Raw genomic sequence first — 19,754 nt, forward strand, 5'->3', positions numbered from 1 at the left:
TTAGCTTTTTTAGTTTTTTTTTCTTTTTAGTTTTTTTGTAGTTTTTACCTTTTTTAGTTTTTTTCTTCTTTTGTATTAGTGTGAAATAATTCAGACGTCATATGCGGACAAACATGACGTCACCTGATCCACAGATCCACACACAGACAACTTATTTTTATATATATAGATATATTTGTATAGTATATTCTATTTAAAACACAAAAACCAAACGAGGTTTGTGTAAATATGGGATATACTCGTATAATAACAGAAATATATAAAGAGATAGAGAGAGAAAGAGAGAGAGAGAGAGAGCGAGAAAGCAAGATAGAAATAGAAAGAAAGAAAATCATGCACGAAACACAAGATTATTCCTAGACTGTTGAGTTGTTTGTATATTATTTTTAGGTAATCTTCAGAGTTTTACCTCCGAATCTTCAAATCCGAGATCCTTACGCACCAGAAGTGCAAGATTTGTTAAAAATCACCAATTTACGTGTCAACTTCACCAAGCTCCACACTCTTGGTGATGACTTGCTAGACAATCGCCTAGATATTAACCAGAAATACTACTATGCTGTTTATGAAATGGTTGTCCGTGGGTCATGTTCGTGCTATGGTCATGCGTCAAGATGTCTCCCTTTAGATGGCTCTGATCTACAGGAAACTGATATGGTACATGGAAGGTGCGAGTGTACGCATTTTACAACTGGTTTGAACTGTGAGAGGTGTGAAGATTTTTATAATGATTTACCATGGAGACCAGCTGTGGGAAGACAGTCAAATGCTTGCAAACGTAAGAAAAGGACTCTTATTCTATTGAGATGTTTGTTTCATGTATTGGACTGTATTAGCTAGTAGGCATACTGTGTACCTTTAAGCCTCGTCCAAACATATGTTTAGCTTGACATAAATATCTAGCCATTATTGATTCAGGTCAATCAGGGCGGCTTAAAAATAGGAGGAAATTAGGATCGGTATTTAATGATTAACCTAGATGTTGTCTGGCTGAGCGTTCGTGTGAATGAGGCTTTACCTGATTAATGCGTTCAATTGATGAGTAACTTTGTTGTGAAATTTCACAGTAAATTTTGAATATTTTGAGTTTTTCTAATTCTGGTGCCAAACTAGAGGTGTAAGCATCTACTTAGTTTTGTTCCTAACAACAAGGAAAAGAAAGAAAACTTGATACACACCAATTGACAGCATATGCAAGGTAAATAAACGTAAACCATTACTACTACTGCTAATAATAACTCAATGCAGCACTAAGCCGCCTGAGGCCAACACAGCTACGCACGTTCCTCCTCCAACATAATCTATTCAAGCCCTTCCTTGTTTTATCGATTGAAGTATATTAGCTGGAAGCCGTACTGTGCTTACCTGATTATTTACGCTCATTTAGTTATTGTACTGCAATTTGGCAGTAACATTTGAAATATTTACTGTTTTGATTTTGGTAACAACGTTAACGTGAAAGCTTATTTTTAGTTTTCTCTAAACAACAACTCAATACTCATTAATTGATAGCACATATAAGCAAATGGGAAATTCCTGTGAGACCGGGGGGAAATCTTCATTGAAACTCGGCCACTTGTTTCGTTTGGAGCTACTACAAATAACATTCCCTCTATTTGGTAGCTGTTAATGCCTTTGGCACTTGCTTGGTGTTATTCAACTCAAGCTTCCTGTAATTGTCTTTTTTATTGAAGTGTATCTATAGTTTATAGATGTTTTTACGGCTCCAAAATTGTCATAAATATGATTCTATGCGATTCTTTGGGAGACAATTTGCCTTTTGGGTTTGAGCATGGACTGAGTTTAGTGAGTCCACCAATTGTATTAATTGGGTTTATTGGGCTAATAGTGTAATTGAGGGGGGGGGACTGCATAGTTTATAAAAGGGTTAGTAGTCCAATGTTAATCGGCAACAAGTTGAAGTTAACAAATTGAAGTTTTGTAGGTTTTTAAATTCTCAAAACTTGTTTTTTAGGTTGCAACTGCAAAAGTCATGCAACATCTTGTCATTAGAATAGTTTAGTAGGTTTTTAAATAAATGGAACTTCTTTTTTGGGTGTAATTACAACAGTCATGTACCATCTATTCATTGAAATAGTTTAGTAGGCTTTTAAATACATGGTACTTCTTTTTTAGGTTGCAACTGCAACAGTCATGCAACATCTTTTCATTTAAATAGTTTAGTAGGCTTTTAAATACATGGAACTTTTTTTTTGGTTGTAATTGCAACAGTCATGCAACATCTTTTCATTGAAATAGTTTAGTAGGTTTTTAAATCCATGGAACTTCTTTTTTGGTTGTAATTGCAACAGTCATGCAACATCTTTTCATTGAAATAGTTTAGTAGGTTTTTAAATACATGGAACTTCTTTTTTAGGTTGCAACTGCAACAATCATGCAACATCTTGTCATTTTGATCCTGTGGTTTTTGAGGCAACTGGTCAAACAAGTGGAGGTGTTTGTGATGGATGTCAACATAACACCATGGGCAGGCAGTGCGAGCAGTGCAAACCGTACTTCTATCAGCAGCCTGGAATAGACATCCAAGATCCGTCTATTTGCGCTGGTAAAAGCTTTGAATTTTATTTTGACTTTTCTTTCAACTAAATAGAGATTTTGTTTTCGAGTTTGCTATAAGATTTCATCAAAAAAAAAAATTTTTATTTAAAACAGGTATTTATATAGAAAAATTAGAAACTATAACATAAGTTTTCAGGAGCAGGGGAACTTGTATCTGTTTGATAAGTCTTATATGCTAGACTCCAATCTTCAATGAAGCTATATTAGAAATTCCGGGACAATTTGAAAACATTGAGTTTTTGAGTTATATTTCATGTAGATGGTAAACACCATTAAGAAGTTGAAATTCCTTGCGAAAAAAAACGTTCTAACGGTTTAAAATAAATTAACGGTAACAGGATAGATTGGGATGGGGGGGGGGGGGTGGAAGCTGTGTTAGCTTCAGACAATGTTTTGTTAGTGGTAGTAGTTTAAGGTTTTAAAAAGGTAGCAACCTTAGGGTGAATAAAATCTAAATAATAAATGCAAGAAGGTCTAGAATATTGAAATTAAATGTCTCAATTCTACTTTCTGGGTAGGGTCTTGGAACGCACAAAAGCGTGCGTTGTGTACATGTAACGTGCAGTATGTAACCCAAGGGTAAAATCACCTTGATAGAGCTTGAAATTTAGATTTGAGAAGACATACACTACGATTAATGGAAGGAAATTTTGCGCTAATTTTGGAAAATGTGCTTGTTGTTCCTTTTTAAATTAAGAGAAAATTCAAACTTGACTGTGCTTTCAATAGTGAGTTTAGGTTGACCATCGCATTTCACATAGAATAACCTTTGAATTTGTTATTTTTAAAATCTGTTATGCTCTTTGACAAAAATCTATATTGTGCTTTGATAAAAACGCACAATAACTTAGGGTCGATTTATCTATTAAAATTTATTTTTTATAAGCTTTTCTTTTCATTTAATTTCGGAAAAAAGTGAATAAAACGCGAGTCGCCTTATCTAATTTTATTTATTATTTATTATTCTTATTATTATTATCTATTATATTATTTATTATCAACCTTATTTGTTAACCTTATTATTATCTAACCTTATTTGCCTTACTTTCTGACGTGTTTAGCACACTAATAAAGGATAAAAGGTACTTCGACCCTGCATTTACATTCCAGTGAACTGCTAGATGCTAAAGTGAGACGTCCGAGCATAATGGTTCTTTCACTCTATGCCTCAAAATCGTTCACGCTAGCGTAAATTAAGAATTTATGTTGCGTTATGTTATCTTACGGAGTAATGTTTGTCCGTAACGTAGTCAGTGCTGAGTAAACTTGAGCTATACTTGAAATTTAGATCTGCATAAGTTTATATCATGTAATGAAAAAGTTCAATATAGCGGCAACAAGATGAATTTCTGGGTGAGAAGTTTACAAGTATTGAAATATAATTTACAAAGGTTTCCTAGAAAGCCTTATACGCTTGATCAGAGCTTGTATATCTCTATTCCACGTTTTCAATTTTTGAATGGTTTGCTTATGATGATTGTGACGATTTAGACGATAATTAAAATTTTTTATGGATAGGTCTTATTTAAATGTGAAAGGATACGCTTAACGTAACGTAACTTAACTTCTTAGCATAGACAATTACTTATATAGCGTGGAAGCCGCTTAACCCAATGCTGAAATAATCTTATTGCTATAACGTAACCTTTAAATAGTTTTACCTTCAAAAAATGGTTGATTTTACGGATCGTGCGAAATGAGCATTAGCGTTTAAACCTTAACTTGTTCCTCCACTTAATTATAAAATATTAAATCAATAAGAAATTGTCGGAGAAAAAGGATAGTAAAAATTTGGATTGCAAAATACTGCTCAGACTTTCCGAGTCCTTTTCTTAGACCTTAGTTAATCCAGTGCCTTCAGAGGTACAGGGCGTCATTGAGTAGCCTCCAATCTTCCCTCAGGTGGGCTGCTGCGTAGATTTTCTTCCCCTCTGGGATGTGAATCGTCTGAAGGGCTCTTCTGTTGTGTTCGTACGTCGTGAGGAGCGTGTTCTTTAGTCTTCCTCGGTGACGGTTGCCTTCTGGGTACCAGTGTAACCGCATTTTTGGGAGTCTATGGTTTGGCATGTGGAGTGTATATCCAAGGTATTGCCATCTTCATTGTCTCTCAATGGAGGGGACGTCTGGTTGGCCTGAATGAGCACAAACCTCACCGTTACTGACATGTTCACTCCAGTTGATCCTTAGGTGAAGATAATTATTTTCAAATGCAGTAATGCGTTTCTCCCTTTCTGCAGTTAAATTTAGGCATTGCGTAGAGTAACTCAAAACATACAGAACATTGCTCCGGAACAACTTAAATCTATCGTTGTTCCCTAAGCCTTAAAGCTAAGCCCTAAGGATAAGTCCGTACGTCTTTCTATGCCCCCCGATATAGACTGTTTCCTGTTTTACATTCCCGTCATTTTTAATTTTTCCATTTCAAGAAAAACCCAATTGCTTAAAAAATGGAAATTACGTCTCGATATTTAATTTTTGATGTGATTTAATATTGCCTGGTCTTCATTCCAATAAAAAGGGCAATAATGTAAAAATTAGAAAATATAAAATGGAAATAGATGTAATTTTTCGGAGATTTCAGGCTATTCCTCAAAACTACCATAAAATTGGCTTCAGAATAACATTTACTATTAAGACTAATCAAGATAATAGTTACCATTTTTGAATCAGCTACAAGGGTCAATTTTTATTCACTAGCTAGTTTTTATCAAAACGTGTGTTGCTACATTTACCCTGGAATAAAATTTTCCCGAACCCCTTCTCAACAGAAAAGTTCAAATAATTATGTCTAAAACATGATTTTTGACATTTCAGATCCCCTCCCTTTAGATTACTTTTCCTGTTTTCATTTTAGCATGCAATTGCGACATGAGAGGTTCTCTCGACGAAGGTATTTGTGACTCCTATACCGATGTACGAAACGGGCTTGACGCTGGTCAATGCCACTGTAAGAGGCATGTTGAGGGAAGACAGTGTGATCGGTGTAAGAACGGTTTCTGGAACTTTACTTCTGAAAATCCTGATGGATGCCAAGGTAAGATTCTAAAAGCTAAACAACCATATGAGGAAGTTAGGGTCTTGCCATGGGTTTATGGAAGAAACTGAAGTAGGGAAAACAAAAGAGTGAAGTTAAAGAATTGATTCTTCAACATTTAATTTAATTGTTATTTGTTCAGCAAACTCTACTTGTCATGTTAAATTGTTACGACTCATGTTATTGTCACAACTGTTGTTGTTAAGTTGTCAAATTAAAAGTCTTTTCTTTCAAATCTTCTACAAAATCTTTTCCTGATATACCATGAGTAAAGCGTCAATTACAATTGGAAACTTTATCATTACCAAATGCGTTAACTTGCCACCTAGTTATTTAGTCCACGAGACCGAGAGTCAATGGCGTGATTTCGTAAGCTCAGTCAGAGTCGACCTAGCTCTAACTGGGTGATATACCCATTTGGTTGATATCATTCCTGATATACAATGAGTAAAGCATCAATTACAATTACAAACATTACCATTACTAAATGTGTTAACTTCCCGTCTAGCTATTTAGTCCATGAGGACGAGGTTCAATGGCGTGATTCCGTAAGCTCAGTCAGAGTCGACCTAGCTCTAAATGGGTACCCAGAAAAATCTGGGGAGCGTAAACAATAAGGGTGTGCTAAAGCACGGGATGGCTAGCCCCGAACTCCTCATTGCACTTCCTGGCTGAAAAGCCTTGAAATGAAGTGCACCGCTGGTAGCGACTATAAAATGCCATATTCTCTCCCTTATTTAACCATAAAACAATATTATGCTACTGTACGTGTGGCTTTATGTGGCTAATATATAAATTGTATGTGGCTTTTTTATGGCTTTTATATGGCTAATATTATGTGGCTTTGTACGAAACGTTTTCCTTCGATGTACCATCTTTTTTTCGTGGAAGCTTTGGCTAGACCCGTTAGATATGAGCGTAAAATATGTTTTTAGTAGATGTCTGATCCATCCGAACCAGTCCGCAGACCGCAATTCGGACTACATCTAGTCTGACATTTAAATCTATTAGAAATAGTCAAATACATGGGCTCCATAAGTATTTATATTACATGTGCTTTTTGAGTGTTGTGTGTGTTTTTTCGGTGGTGTAGCCTAAAATCTTTATTTATCTATTTCTTTCTTAGAACTTGGAAACTTCATCAAGTCTTTGTGTTATTAATCATTAATACTTCTGCTATCTTTTTAAGAGTTTAAGTTTTTTTTGTTGATCATTAATTATTATGTTAATATTTGTTTTCTTTCTTTTTACAAATAACAGTTTAAATAGGGATAAATCCTTGTATTAGACAGTGAAAACAATTACAAAATCTCTGGATATTTCGATCACATGTACATTTTATCTGCTGATGACGATCACTGTGTATGTGATCAAAATATCCGGATATTTTGTCATTGTTTTCATCGTCTTCTAATAAAAGGATTTATCCCTATTTGAACTGCTATTTGTACATCATGGAAAGGCAGTGTAGTCTTCAAAAATACTTTTTTTTTCTTTTTTTTATGAAAGTTGATTCGATTAGTGGGTGACAGTCATATAGTCATTCGAATGAATTGGAAAAGCAAAGCTCTTTAAAAAAAAAACAAAAAAACATTTAAATGAATATCAAAAGCTTAAAAATATATAAGCATCATAAGCATCTAAAGCTTAAAAGGTCATTTAGATTCTTTCGTGACAGATTTAAATACTTAGTGCTGAGCAATAAATTTAAATAATATATCGTCCAAGAAAATTTTGATGAAAAATAAAATAACGGAGAAAAGCAACTTAAAACAATTATCTTAATAATGTCAATTTTATAAAAACAATGAATAATGTTAATTAACTTATCATTATCATGAATAGTCAATTTATTAGTTATTATTGATAATTTTAACAATGTTATTAATTAACATTGTTGTTAAACAATGTTGTTATGAATGATATAATGATTAATACATTAATAATAATTAATGTGCGAATTCATTATTCTGTATGTGTGATTACATGAGTGATTTGTGCATGTTGATATCATTGATTTTTTCTGAAATAAGAACATGGTCGTGCCACTGGCTTGCGGGATTTTCGCCATTTAAATTTTGATGCATAACTCTTAGCTATTATGATATTTTTTTCGTGTATGTCCTTTGTTTTCATGTCTTTTCGCATAAAACTAAAAGCAAAATGTTAATATCCTGACTTCAGCGAAGTCCTGGATGAACTTCGTTGAAGTAAGGATGCTAGGGCTGTTCTAAAAAGTTATTTTAAAACATTTTTAATTTTCACATTTTAATGTAAGTTTTTATATTTATATACATTTTTTTTCTGATGTTGTGCTGAAGACGGGCCTTGGACATAGGGCCGAAATATTTACTGAATTAAATTCCACTGTCTTCGAAAAATTTCCTTATTGTTTCTAAGTTGCGTTTCTTTTAAGTGTTTAAACATTGTGGTTAAAGTTTGAACTTACGTGTAAGGTATGGGTGTTTGATTGAGGTGTCATCTTCCGTCTTCTTCTTCAAAATGAACCAAATGAACCTTTGTTTCTCCAAGTTTGAACTTACGTGTAAGGTATGGGTGTTTGATTGAGGTGTAATCTTCCGTTTTCCTTCAAAATGAACCTAATGAACCTTTGTTTCTCAAGTTTGAACTTACGTGCAAGGTATGGGTGTTTGATTGAGATGTCATCCCCTTCTTCTTCTCCAAAATGAACCAAATAAACCTTTGTTTCTCCAAAAATGGCTATAGTAAAGTTAAACTTAAGCGGAAAGAGTAGAAGTCTAAGGAGGTGGCAAATACTGTTATTTGGGATATCCCTCAATATGGTATTAAAAACGAACAGAAAATAAAGCAAAGACAGTATTTTTTCAAACGAAAATAACCAACGACAGTAAAACCTAAAACGGTATAAATTGGGTCATACAGGGAGAAGGTTACTTGCTCCATTCTCTTGGCTACCCTACTCCTTTTTGCTCAAAAGCCTGAATTTTTGTTCCGATGCTTAAAGAACGAATAACAAAGAATAGGAAACTTACAAGGAGGGAATATTTGGTGATTTAAAATGGGAAGATAGGGGCTTAGAAAATGGGAGATAGGGGCTTAGAATTACTAGTGACACTTACACTGCAGCGTTTGGTGACTTCATTAAAAAAAAAAGGTAAAGAAAAAAAGAACATTTAATATTATAAATCTACAATGCAATAGATTAAAGCTAAAATTTATCTGTAAGTGGTAACTAACCAGCGTCTTTATTTTCAAGAATTATATTAAGTCAAAATGTAGTCTGCGCAAAGTAGGCCTTGGTTAGCTTGGTGAGCAGGTGAAGTAGGCTAGTTGACTTTAAGCTGTTAGGGATACTGGGGACAGAATTCTACTTCCTCCTCCCTCCCCCGTCTGGTTTTTGAAGTACTTGAAAATTCAAGTGTAAATCAGTTTTGGGTCAAATAAAGTCGCCGTCGTGATTTTTTTCTTTTTCGACGCTAGCGTCTGTTTCCAATCTTATAAGTTTTCTGTACCTTTTGTAACGGATGAACCAAAACAGTAGCAATCGAATACAAACATTAATTGGTTTTATACATATGCCTCAAGACTTGAACGGCTTCTTTATTGGCATCAGTTCGAAGCTTTTGAATGGCAATCGGTAAATAAACGCTCTTAATCACTAACTTGCTATTGCCAACTTAAATTACCACCTTGCTATAAATTACCTATATTACTAACATATATTAACATAAAGTAGTATAGCATAAATTAATAACTTGTCATATATGCCGAACCCATAAAATACTTTCCATTAGGCATTATTCTAAGTTTAGCGTACTTGATAAGGAGTATAAGGGGCTCATAGTTCCTGTTACATGTTTTAACTCTTTACTTTATCTTAAAAACTTGTTTTCCAATTAAATTAAAAACTAAAAGAAGCAAAAATATACTTGAATGCTTCTGAAACTTGAAAAGAACAGGAAATAAAATAAAAGTTTAACTTTAAACTATACAGTTGACTGAAAGAATAGATGAAATTTAAAACTAACACATATTAAAATGTATAAGCAAGTTAAATTTAAAAATGTACAGAAATGATTAAAAATAAATTGGAGTTGCCACTTCCTCAACCCTTTCAATTGAATGTTATGTCCACTTTTCTGAAAACAGAGTATATTTTGTTCATATTTTTTTCTGTTTCATTCTAATTTAAAAGAATTGGATATTTCCCAAACTCTCGGGGATGTTTTGATATAAATTTTTTTTATTGAAATGGAACGAAACAGAAAAGGGTTCTTTGAAATAGAAAAATTAAAAGATAATAGAAATAGTAAAACTAAAATAGGAAAGTTTTAAGAAATTGTAGGTTTGTTTCCTATAAATTTCATTTATTTTGAGAATCATGTTAGTGCAATAACAAAAACCGCTACTTAAGACTTGTCGTTTTCAGTGTAGCAAAAATATACATCTAGCCTTTGGAATATTTAAGGGTTGGCAGCTGCACCCTTTTTTTTGGTAGCTTCTGTTAATTCAAATTTTTACTAGCTTATTCAATTGCATTTGTGTTTGTTTAGGTTTCATCTATCTATTTTGTCACGTTAAGTCTGACATGATTAGTTGTCTAAATTCTTGTTCGTTTCAGGTTTTATATATTTAGTTATACATTATTACTCGTTTTAGGCTTTAATTTGTATTTGGACTTGGTCATTTATTTTCATTCTTGTTTGTTTGAGGTTTATCTCTTTATTCAAATTAATTTACGGTCGCTTTAAATTTGATTTGATTAACTTCAGTTGTTTCTTGGTTTAGTGTATTCAATCCCTGTAATTTCTGTTCTCTTTCAGTTTGACTTTTACATGATTAACCGCTTTCCAAATTAATTATCAATTAAGTGAAAACAATTCCCATTTTCAATCTTTTAATTTAGAATGTTCTTGCAATACTCTCGGAACTGTTGGAAACCTTGGATGTGATGTCATTACTGGTAGTTGTTCGTGCAAGCGTCACGTGATTGGAAGAGATTGTGATGTATGCTTGCCTGAGCATTATGGATTGTCTGAGCACCCTGACGGGTGTAAACCGTGTGACTGTGACCCAGGTGGCGCGTACGATAATCAGTGTGATGTTGTTAGTGGACAATGCAGGTGAGATTTAGTTTTTGGACTCATTGTATTTTTAATTTTTGTTCTTTTTAAAAATGTATTTTTATTTGTAATTTATGCTTAGTTTTTTGGCTTGTGTAAAGTTTTTCTTAATTTAACACAGATTTGTCAAGTGAAAAAAAAAATGTTGCGACAGCTATATTTTTTTTGTGATTGGGACCTATTTCGTATTTATTTTGAAATAAATTATATTACAATCTTTATTCTAATTCCGAATAGACTTTTGAGTCTTCTGTTTTATTTTTGGTAATTTTTTTTTTGCAACTTGAGAGCTTATTTTTGGTAATTTTTTTGTAACTCAAGAGCTGTCTATAAAAGGACTCGTGGCTCAGATATCTCTAGTGAGGATATCTTAAATTTAATTTTTTATTTATAACGAATTGTATAAATATAAAATGATAATTTCATTGATTTTGCGCGAATGTTTGTAGTAAATAATGTGATGAATTAAGGCAACAATTTTTTTTTGTTAGTTTATTTTTCTGCCCCCTGTAAAGATTTCTCCCATCTACCCCGTGACTACTTCCATCTAACAGGGGCATAAACTTATTGCATTCTGTTCTTTGTGAAACAAAAGAATAAATATGACATGAAATCCCTCTAGATGTAGAACAGACATTCGTGGTTGACGTTGGTTAAACTAGTGCAACAAAACGTTGCTGGTCTACCTGACTACCAGTCTACCTGGTCTATCTTCTATATTGGGTCTAACGCTTGTTAAAATAGTGCAACAAAACGTTGCTGGTCTACCCGACTACCAGTCTACCTGGTTTATCTTGTATATGGGGTCTAATGTTTGTTAAACTAGTGCAACAAAACGTTGCTGGCCTACCCGACTACCAGCCTACTTGGTCTATCTTCTATCTGGGGTCTAACGTTTGTTAAACTAGTGCAACAAAACGTTGCTAGCCTACCTTACTACCAATCTACCTGGTTTATCTTCTATTTGGGGTCTAACTACCTAGTTACCCATCTATACTGGGTGTAAATATGTAATATTTTATTCCAAGTTAAACAAAATCTTCTTGTAAGTATAAAATTGAAAATCTTTCTAGATGTTGCCCGAACCCACGTTATCGATATTATGATGAATTTTTGGGGAAAATAATGGGTCTAGCGACACAACTATACCCTATGATGGCTATAAATATATATTACGTTTCATTCTTAGTTAAATAATAAAATGTCTGTAAATTTAACGTGGAGCCTTTCTAGATGTTGGATCAACTTTCGTGGTAGATGTTGTGATAAACTAGGGGGAAGAAATTTTGCTAATTTATCTGACTAAATGTGACCACTCATATATGGTGGGTGTTAATACATAGCTACCCGCTTATGATGGGTGTAAAAATACCCTAGGTCTTATTTTTGACTAAACATACAAAATATTCTTATGAAAATTTAACACGAAAACTTTTTAGATGCTGCTTGATCTGTCACGGCATATATTATCGTAAAGTTGAGCAACAAAGAGCTGCTGGACTACCCTTCTCTAAGGCGTGTCGCTACCCGGTTACTTCTCTGTGATGAGTGTAAAAATATATGACGTTGAAACGTTCTGATGAGCTAGGGGAGGGACGTTTTGCTTGTCTAGTCAACTAACTTTGAATACCCATTATATAGTCGGTGTTACTACACCGCTACCCGCCTATGATGGGTGTAAAATGTCTTACGTTTCATTCTTAATTAAATAAACAAAATTTTTTTACGTAAATTTAGCATGAAGACTTTCATACTAAATTTTCGAAAGTGTCGTCAAAGCTTTCTTGGTAGATTTTGGGATGAACTAGAGCAGGAAAACTCTGCTTCTCTATCTGAATCATAGTGACTTCCCTTCTTTCAGTTGCAATTACCTATTTATCCCTCTGACTGTTGCAAATTTATTTATTTATTTTCTTTATTTCCCTCAAAAAATGAGGAGTACGCTACAATATAATATAAAGAAAATACAAATGATAACACTTACAATCAAAACCTATCAAATATTGATCAAGCACTTAAAAAGAGAAGAAAAAAAATATACAAAAACACTTGCTAAATAGCTTAGCCTATAAATCATCAAGAGCCAGAACTGCTACTAAAAAACGGAAATAAATTGTGGCCTAAAAGGTTAATTTTCGCCTTATCTTCAAATGTTTTATATATTAAAATGTGCATCACGTTTATTCAAATTTAAATAAAATCTCCTGTGTAAACATAACATAAACTCTTCCTAGATGTTGTCCAAACTTTCATTGTAGACGTTATGATGAATTAGAGCAAGATGGCGCCGTGATGAATGTAAAAATTTATTACTATTATTCTAAATCAAACAAAATATGCTTTGCAAATATAACATGGTGAATAAGGGGAACAAAATTATGCAAAATTTAATGACGTTTTTGGAAATGTTTTGACGAATTTGAGGAAAAAAAAAATTCTGGTATATATGGTGGGTGTTACTACACAAGTACCACAAGTACTTGTAAGTATGTTACTGCACAAGTAAGTATGATGAATGTGAAAATGTATTATATTTTACTGTAATCTAAACAGACAAGATTTTTCATGTGAATTTAACAGGGAATCTTTCTAGATGTCGACCAAACGTTCGGGGTCGACGTTGTGATGAGCTGGAGCAGGGATATTTTGCCGGTCTACCCGACTACCAAGTATTCGAAGCTGAGTATTCGAACTTTCCTGAAAGCGGTCAACTTATTATTCGTGAGCCATACAGAGATGGAAGGGATAAAACGTGGTCAGGCCCTGGATTTGTAAGGGCCTTCAAAGATTCTTTCTTAGAGTTTGACATTGATGGTATTCCACAGAGTATGGACTACGATTTAGTGATTAGATATGAACCGCAGGTAAAACCTATTCTAAGTTTTATTTTCTATGAAATTTCATTATTATTATATGGATCTTCAAATGTGTATATAGAATCTTTTTGATTTGCCTGCTTACGAATAGGGAATGTGTGGGAACTTCTTTTTATATTGGATTGAATAACCATCCCCTCGAACATTGGGTGAAAACTCAAGTGGACCAATCAAAATATTTCTGCCTACAAAAAACGCAATTTTTCATTTTATGAATATTTTCTTTTTGTCTGGATATACCTTTCCCTAAAACTCCATAAATCCCAACTTATAATTTGGTGACGTTCATCAAGAAGAAACAGAAACTGATAAAAATATTCCAAAATTAATTTAGCTGGAAAACCGCCAGAGGCAATATTTTATTAATGAACAAGTTTATATTTACAAAAAATGAATCAACAATTCTGGTTTTATTTAGTTTTTCACTTTAGTGTTTTATTTAGTGTTTTAAAACCAGGAGGGGTACTTTTTTTCTCTCAAATACACCTGGTAAAATAAAAATTTGTCTGCTATTAAATTTGGGAGTTGGAGTCATGGGAGAGTTTAGCTTATTCTCAATTTGAAATTGGAAAGTAAGGAAACACCCAGAAAACAAAAAATATTCATGAGAATACCTGAAACATTGGAAGTATATTTTGTCAAACAGTTCATGGTAACGAACTGTAATAAGGGGCGACCCGGCTCAATACTAACCGAAACTCTAAAAAATGGAATTTTGATACCAATAGTTACATCAAAAGAATCGCATTTTAATGCTGATTTTAAATATATAAGTTTTATCAATATCACTTATACCCATCAAAAGTTACGTGCCTGAGAAAATTTGTCTCATTTTAGAAAATATGGGAAAACACCCTCTAAAAGTCATACAGTCTTAACGAAAATCCCACCATCAGATTCAGCGTACCAGAGAACCTTATTGTAGAAGTTTTAAGCGCCTATCTGCAAAAATGTGGAATTTCGCATTTTGTGCCAGAAGACAGATCACGGATGCTTGTTTATGCGTTGTTTTTTTTGTTTTTTTTTGTTTTTTTCCCCAGGGGTGATCGCATCGACTGAGTGGTCCTAGAATGTCGTGATAGGACTCATTCTAACGGAAATTAAATGTTCGAGTGCCCTTTTTAAGTGACCGAAAAATTGAAGGGCACCGAGACCCCCTCCCACGATCATTTTTTCCCAAAAGTCACCGGATCAAAATTCTGAGATAGCCATTTTTAATGTTGCTCCTAACTTTCATTTAAAAAAACTTTTTTTAAAATTTAATTTACTAAATGAAATTAGGCTTGGAATCAAAATTGTCAGTAACAAAAATCCTTCCTGGAAATTAAAAAAAAAAGTTTAACCCAAAATTTCAAAATAATTATAGTTGGAATTTCTCAAGTGAATTGCTTTTATCGTGCCTAGTGTTCAATTGGTCTCTGTCAGGACACGATTAAAATTTTGTATCTTGTATTTCATGGGGTTCAGGTAGGATATAAAGCTATTCAAATTGTATATGCTTGTTTCCCTAACATTAAGGCGTTTAATAAAATAAATAGTGTTAACATTTAAAAATAAATTCTGCACCATTTTCAGAATTATACAAAGATTTTCAATCTATATGATTGAAGCGCCTGAAGCAAGGTTTTTGGACATGTGCTCCATCCAGCACTTTAATCCCTTTCATCAGGGTAATTTAGCATCCAAAGATCAATTTTTTGAAAAATAAAACTTATTTTAACTAATTTACTAAATTATTATCTTTAAACCATTTAATTTTTTATATGACTAACTGAGGCCCCTTGTGTATAGGACCCCGTTCCTGTTCAATAGAACACCCCCCCCCCAAAAAAAAAAAGATTGTGTGAGAAATACAGGAAATCGTGGGGAAGGAGTTGCATAGATTCAGAATTTTTTTTTGGGGAGGGATATAAAGTTATTTTTATGTCTTTTGTAGATGATAATTGAGTTTCAAGTGTCAATCTGCTTATCAAGTACCAGCCACTCGTAATTTTTTTTTCCTTATTTGCCGGAAAAGAAACGGCGAAGTTGGAATTTAACTCTCCGGCATAAATTCTTGAAACTGTAGTTTCAATTTACGCCTATAATTGATAACAATACATCTTAAACTTGGTGGTATTTAGTCCGGCTTTTACCAGTGAGATTTGAGCTCTGTCCACAGCGCTGCCACACACCTTGCTGCCACACCGAGATTTGAAATCCTAGCCTTAAAGTTAAACGTTCCTTCAATGAATTCGTGATTGCTTTTAACAATTGATAATTTTTTAAATGATCAATAAGCTTGAATTCAGTCAATTATCTAGAATTGGGAGGAGGCTATGAACCCACCAGAGAACCATATTTCGTATAGAATCTAAGATTTAAGATTTTTTTTTCTTAGTTGCCCGGCCGATGGGAAGATGTGAGAGTAATAGTCGATAGATTTGAGCCGGTTGATCCTGACGGACCCTGTGCTAATGCCTTTCCAGAAGATGATATAAAATTTGTGCAACTCGAATCTGGTAAGTTATTTGCATCGTACTTCATTCGATTTTCAAATCAAATTTATCTCAAGGAATGTTGAAAACTCTTCATATAAAAATAATTTATTGAAAATTGACCACATATCAATAAATATCCAATACGCACCCACAAATGTAATTAAACGCAAAATAGTTACGCATCACTAATTTCCCTAAATTCTCCATGGCTTTTAAAGGGGGGGGGGGCACGTCATTTAATTAATAGCCCAGAGAAAGAAAAAGGGCTATATGATACTAAAAAAAATAATAAATAAATAAAAAATAATAACAGAAATAATTAAATAAAATTTGAACTCAATAAAGACGTCAAGCAAGCTACTCATTTGATTTTGATTCAGATGTCCCGTTGCGTATGACAGTATGACTCGTCGTTACAGGATTGGGATAAAGGGAGTAACTTTATAAAGGGAGTAAAAGGATTTTGAGTGGGGTTTATTTTACGGAGATGATACGTAGTGTAATTGGAGGTAAAATACGGCAAAATAAAAACAGGAAGGTATTACTCACTGAGTAGTACTTATCTCACTTGTTTTCCATATTTTAAAAATTCAGGGGAGAGGTAAGAAGGTCTAGGAGGGGAGAGTACGTCCCGTACGGTCTGCTATTCTTTATACAACACCTGTAGATTTGTTTCTTCTTGTCGCAGTTTCTTATACTTTCTGTTTTATTCGATTAGAAGATTATCATCTTTTTAAACTTATTTCCGTTTAGCATACCCCCACTCTTTCTATATTTATCTGGTGGCTCACTAAAATTCTTAAGAAATTTGGGTCTAAAATTGCCTCTTTTTCGTCACATGCTCTTACCAAGTACACTGGAAATAGTGGTTATTACTTCTTCATTTGCTGAAGTTTTGCATAACGAAGAAAGAGTGATATATGTTTCTACCCCTGGAACTACCTACAAAAAAAAAATGGGTTTTCATGTGAAATCCTCCAAAAGTAAAAAACTCCTGAAACTTTAAATGTTTGTTTTGTTTTGATGATCTAGATGGATACATAAATTCCCTGAAATATGACTAAAAGCCTATATTCCCTGATTTCCTTCCTCCATGTAGCGCTCCAAAATCCAAGACAACCCTACTCCAAGTGTATAGGCCCTCCTTCCGTCATTGTAACTTCTGGCCGGTATTACCCCCCTTCGAGTTTGAGAAAATCTGGAAAAAAATTTTGTTTGTAAGATTTTGTGTACCAGAAAACAACTTTGTAGAAACGCTACATTGATATCCCGTCCAATGTGATGGATTGCGCATGTGCTAGAGTGCGTTCAAGAAGTAAAAATCATGTTCGTGGAAAAAGAAAATAATAGCATCAAGTCTTTGATATATGAAAAAATGACGCTCAGCAAGTAAATGCTATAGAAAAGCTACTCCATATTGGGAAATCTAAATCCCCCCTCCCTCCCATGAAAATGTAAAATAAGGTTTTGAAATTCGAAAAATGTAAAAACTAAAAAATAGTGAAAATACAGAAAAAAATGTATTTTTTCTACTATATCTTCAAATATTTGAGTAGTAGAAAACAAACTTTGGAGAACTTATTCGGAAATTAATGGTGCTATAGGGGTTGAAAAAAAGGTCAATAATTTTCTTGTCAATACAAAATGCGATGAGAATTCTACTCTATACCACGAAAGGTAAAAAGCCACCTTGAAATGGGATGAAAATTCTACGCCCCTTGACCTCCTCCATCCATGCAACGCCTCAAAATTCCAGAGAATTTTGAGAATTTCAAAATTCCAACTGTATTCGCCCCCCTTGCCTTTTGTAACATCTGGCCGATTTTACCCCCTATCGCTTTGCCACTCTATCTATGAAGTTGAATTTTCATGTAATTAAACCTATTAGAGAAATGCTAAAGAAATCTTAAACTATAGAGAAAATTATGCGTTTCATCAATCCAAACATAATAACAGTTGAAAAAAAAGGTATTACCATAAAAAAAAATGAAAATATGTCATAAAATCGTAATTTTGTCCTAACACAACTTAAAAAAGAAGAAAACCGAAAGAAAGTTTTGAACACTGCCATCAAGTAGGTAGAACCTACTCCCCACCTTTAAGTCATGCGACCTTGACAAAAGAAGTTTGATGTAAATTGATAAGATAGAAATTTTTGACTAACGAAAAAAGAGTGATATATGTTTTGGGCTCCTGGAACTACCTACCAAAAGAAAGTGGGTCTTCATAGGAAATCTCCCAAAAGGTAAAAAACTCATGAAACTTTTAATATTTACTTTGTTTAGACGATCCGAAGGGATACATAAACTCCCTGAAATATGATGAAAAGACTGCGTCCCATAACCTCCTCTTCCCGTGTACCGCCTCAAAATTTGAGACAACCCCGCTCTAGGCTCTGAAATCTAGCGAGGAGGGGCTACGGGACCATTTGAAATATTATTCCCCTCACGGGCTACAGGTAGTAAAAACGCAACCAAAAGATAAACCAACGCCAATCTAATAGTTTGTTGTATATAATTCATATGGAATACAAAATCTTTGCGGATTTCGAATCTATAATTGAAAAAACCGGGGATAATTTTGGCCAGCACAAACCGGCGGTTTTCGGATATACAGTATTCAAGTCATATATGGATTTGGTCACATGTTTGGAACGTTCAGGGGCTTCTTACCATATTGACGGCTTAAAAGAAGCAATTAAAATCTGTATACGACCCTGCCGTTGCTACTTTCCTGGAGCACTTTCCGCAAAATCACCTGGCAAAGATTTGGAACTCTGCGAAGATCAGGATAAAATTCAAGACACTAAGATCTAAAAAAAAAAAAAAAAAAAAAAAAAAAAAAAAAAAAAAAAAAAAAAAAAAAAAAAAAAAAAAAAAAAAAAAAAAAAAGACATAAGTTATTTTTTTAAATAATATATAATATAATTAAATAAGTTATTAATATAATTTAATTATATTAATAAGTTATTATATTAATTATTAATAAAATTAATTCTTATTATTAATAAAATTAATAATTAAAATTAAAAATTAATAATTGTTATTAATAAAATTAAAATTAAACTTATTAAATAATAAGTTATTAATATTAATTATATAATATAATTAAATAAGTTATTAAATTTTGCGATGTTATCGCAAAATTTACGTCACAAATTGTGTAATGGTATACCGCTTTGTTTTTAAAGAGGGGTGCAGTCAACTGGTGTTTTATTCTGTAATGATATTGCGCTTTGTTTCCAACCACTGTTTTGTCCCGAAGAAAAGCTTGTAACAAGATAGGCCCGTGGTTCAGCCCGTTTAACTTTATTCTTTGCGGTCTGTGTAAGACCACAAAGATTTAGATTTGAGTGGTGAGGACATCTCATAAGGAGGGTTAAATTCGATGAAACGTGAGAGAATGTAGAAATTACCTGTCTAACGGGGAGAGGTGGGGGGGGGGTCCAAAACCATGTTAGAATCATGTCTCTCTGTACCACATGTGTACCGTACGCGAAGTAAACAATTTTTGAAGAAACGGAAATATGATATCCCCCATTAAATTTAAAAGTTGTCCCAGTAGACTTGATTGATGATGAGATATTCTAGAGTGGTTGGAACTAAATAATCTTAGTCAGGATATAAAACATTTTTGGCAAATAAGATTTCCTGGAATTCTAAGAATAACACATCACGCA

General features: G+C 33.4%; 1 protein-coding gene across 2 annotated transcripts in view; it reads left to right on the plus strand.

Annotated features, from left to right (window-relative positions):
* LOC136037782 (laminin subunit beta-1-like) overlaps nt 1-19,754 on the plus strand; it is a 142,588-nt gene that overhangs the window by 56,792 nt on the left and 66,042 nt on the right. For both annotated transcript variants that reach the window (XM_065720611.1, XM_065720612.1), the window contains exons 6-11: nt 391-778; nt 2,378-2,566; nt 5,435-5,614; nt 10,503-10,719; nt 13,313-13,583; nt 15,976-16,096. In XM_065720611.1, the coding sequence (XP_065576683.1) occupies nt 391-778; nt 2,378-2,566; nt 5,435-5,614; nt 10,503-10,719; nt 13,313-13,583; nt 15,976-16,096 (1,366 nt within the window). The remainder of the gene's footprint in view (nt 1-390; nt 779-2,377; nt 2,567-5,434; nt 5,615-10,502; nt 10,720-13,312; nt 13,584-15,975; nt 16,097-19,754) is intronic.

The sequence above is a fragment of the Artemia franciscana genome, chromosome 17, assembly GCF_032884065.1.
Source record: "Artemia franciscana chromosome 17, ASM3288406v1, whole genome shotgun sequence".
Taxonomy (NCBI): Eukaryota; Metazoa; Arthropoda; class Branchiopoda; order Anostraca; family Artemiidae; genus Artemia; species Artemia franciscana.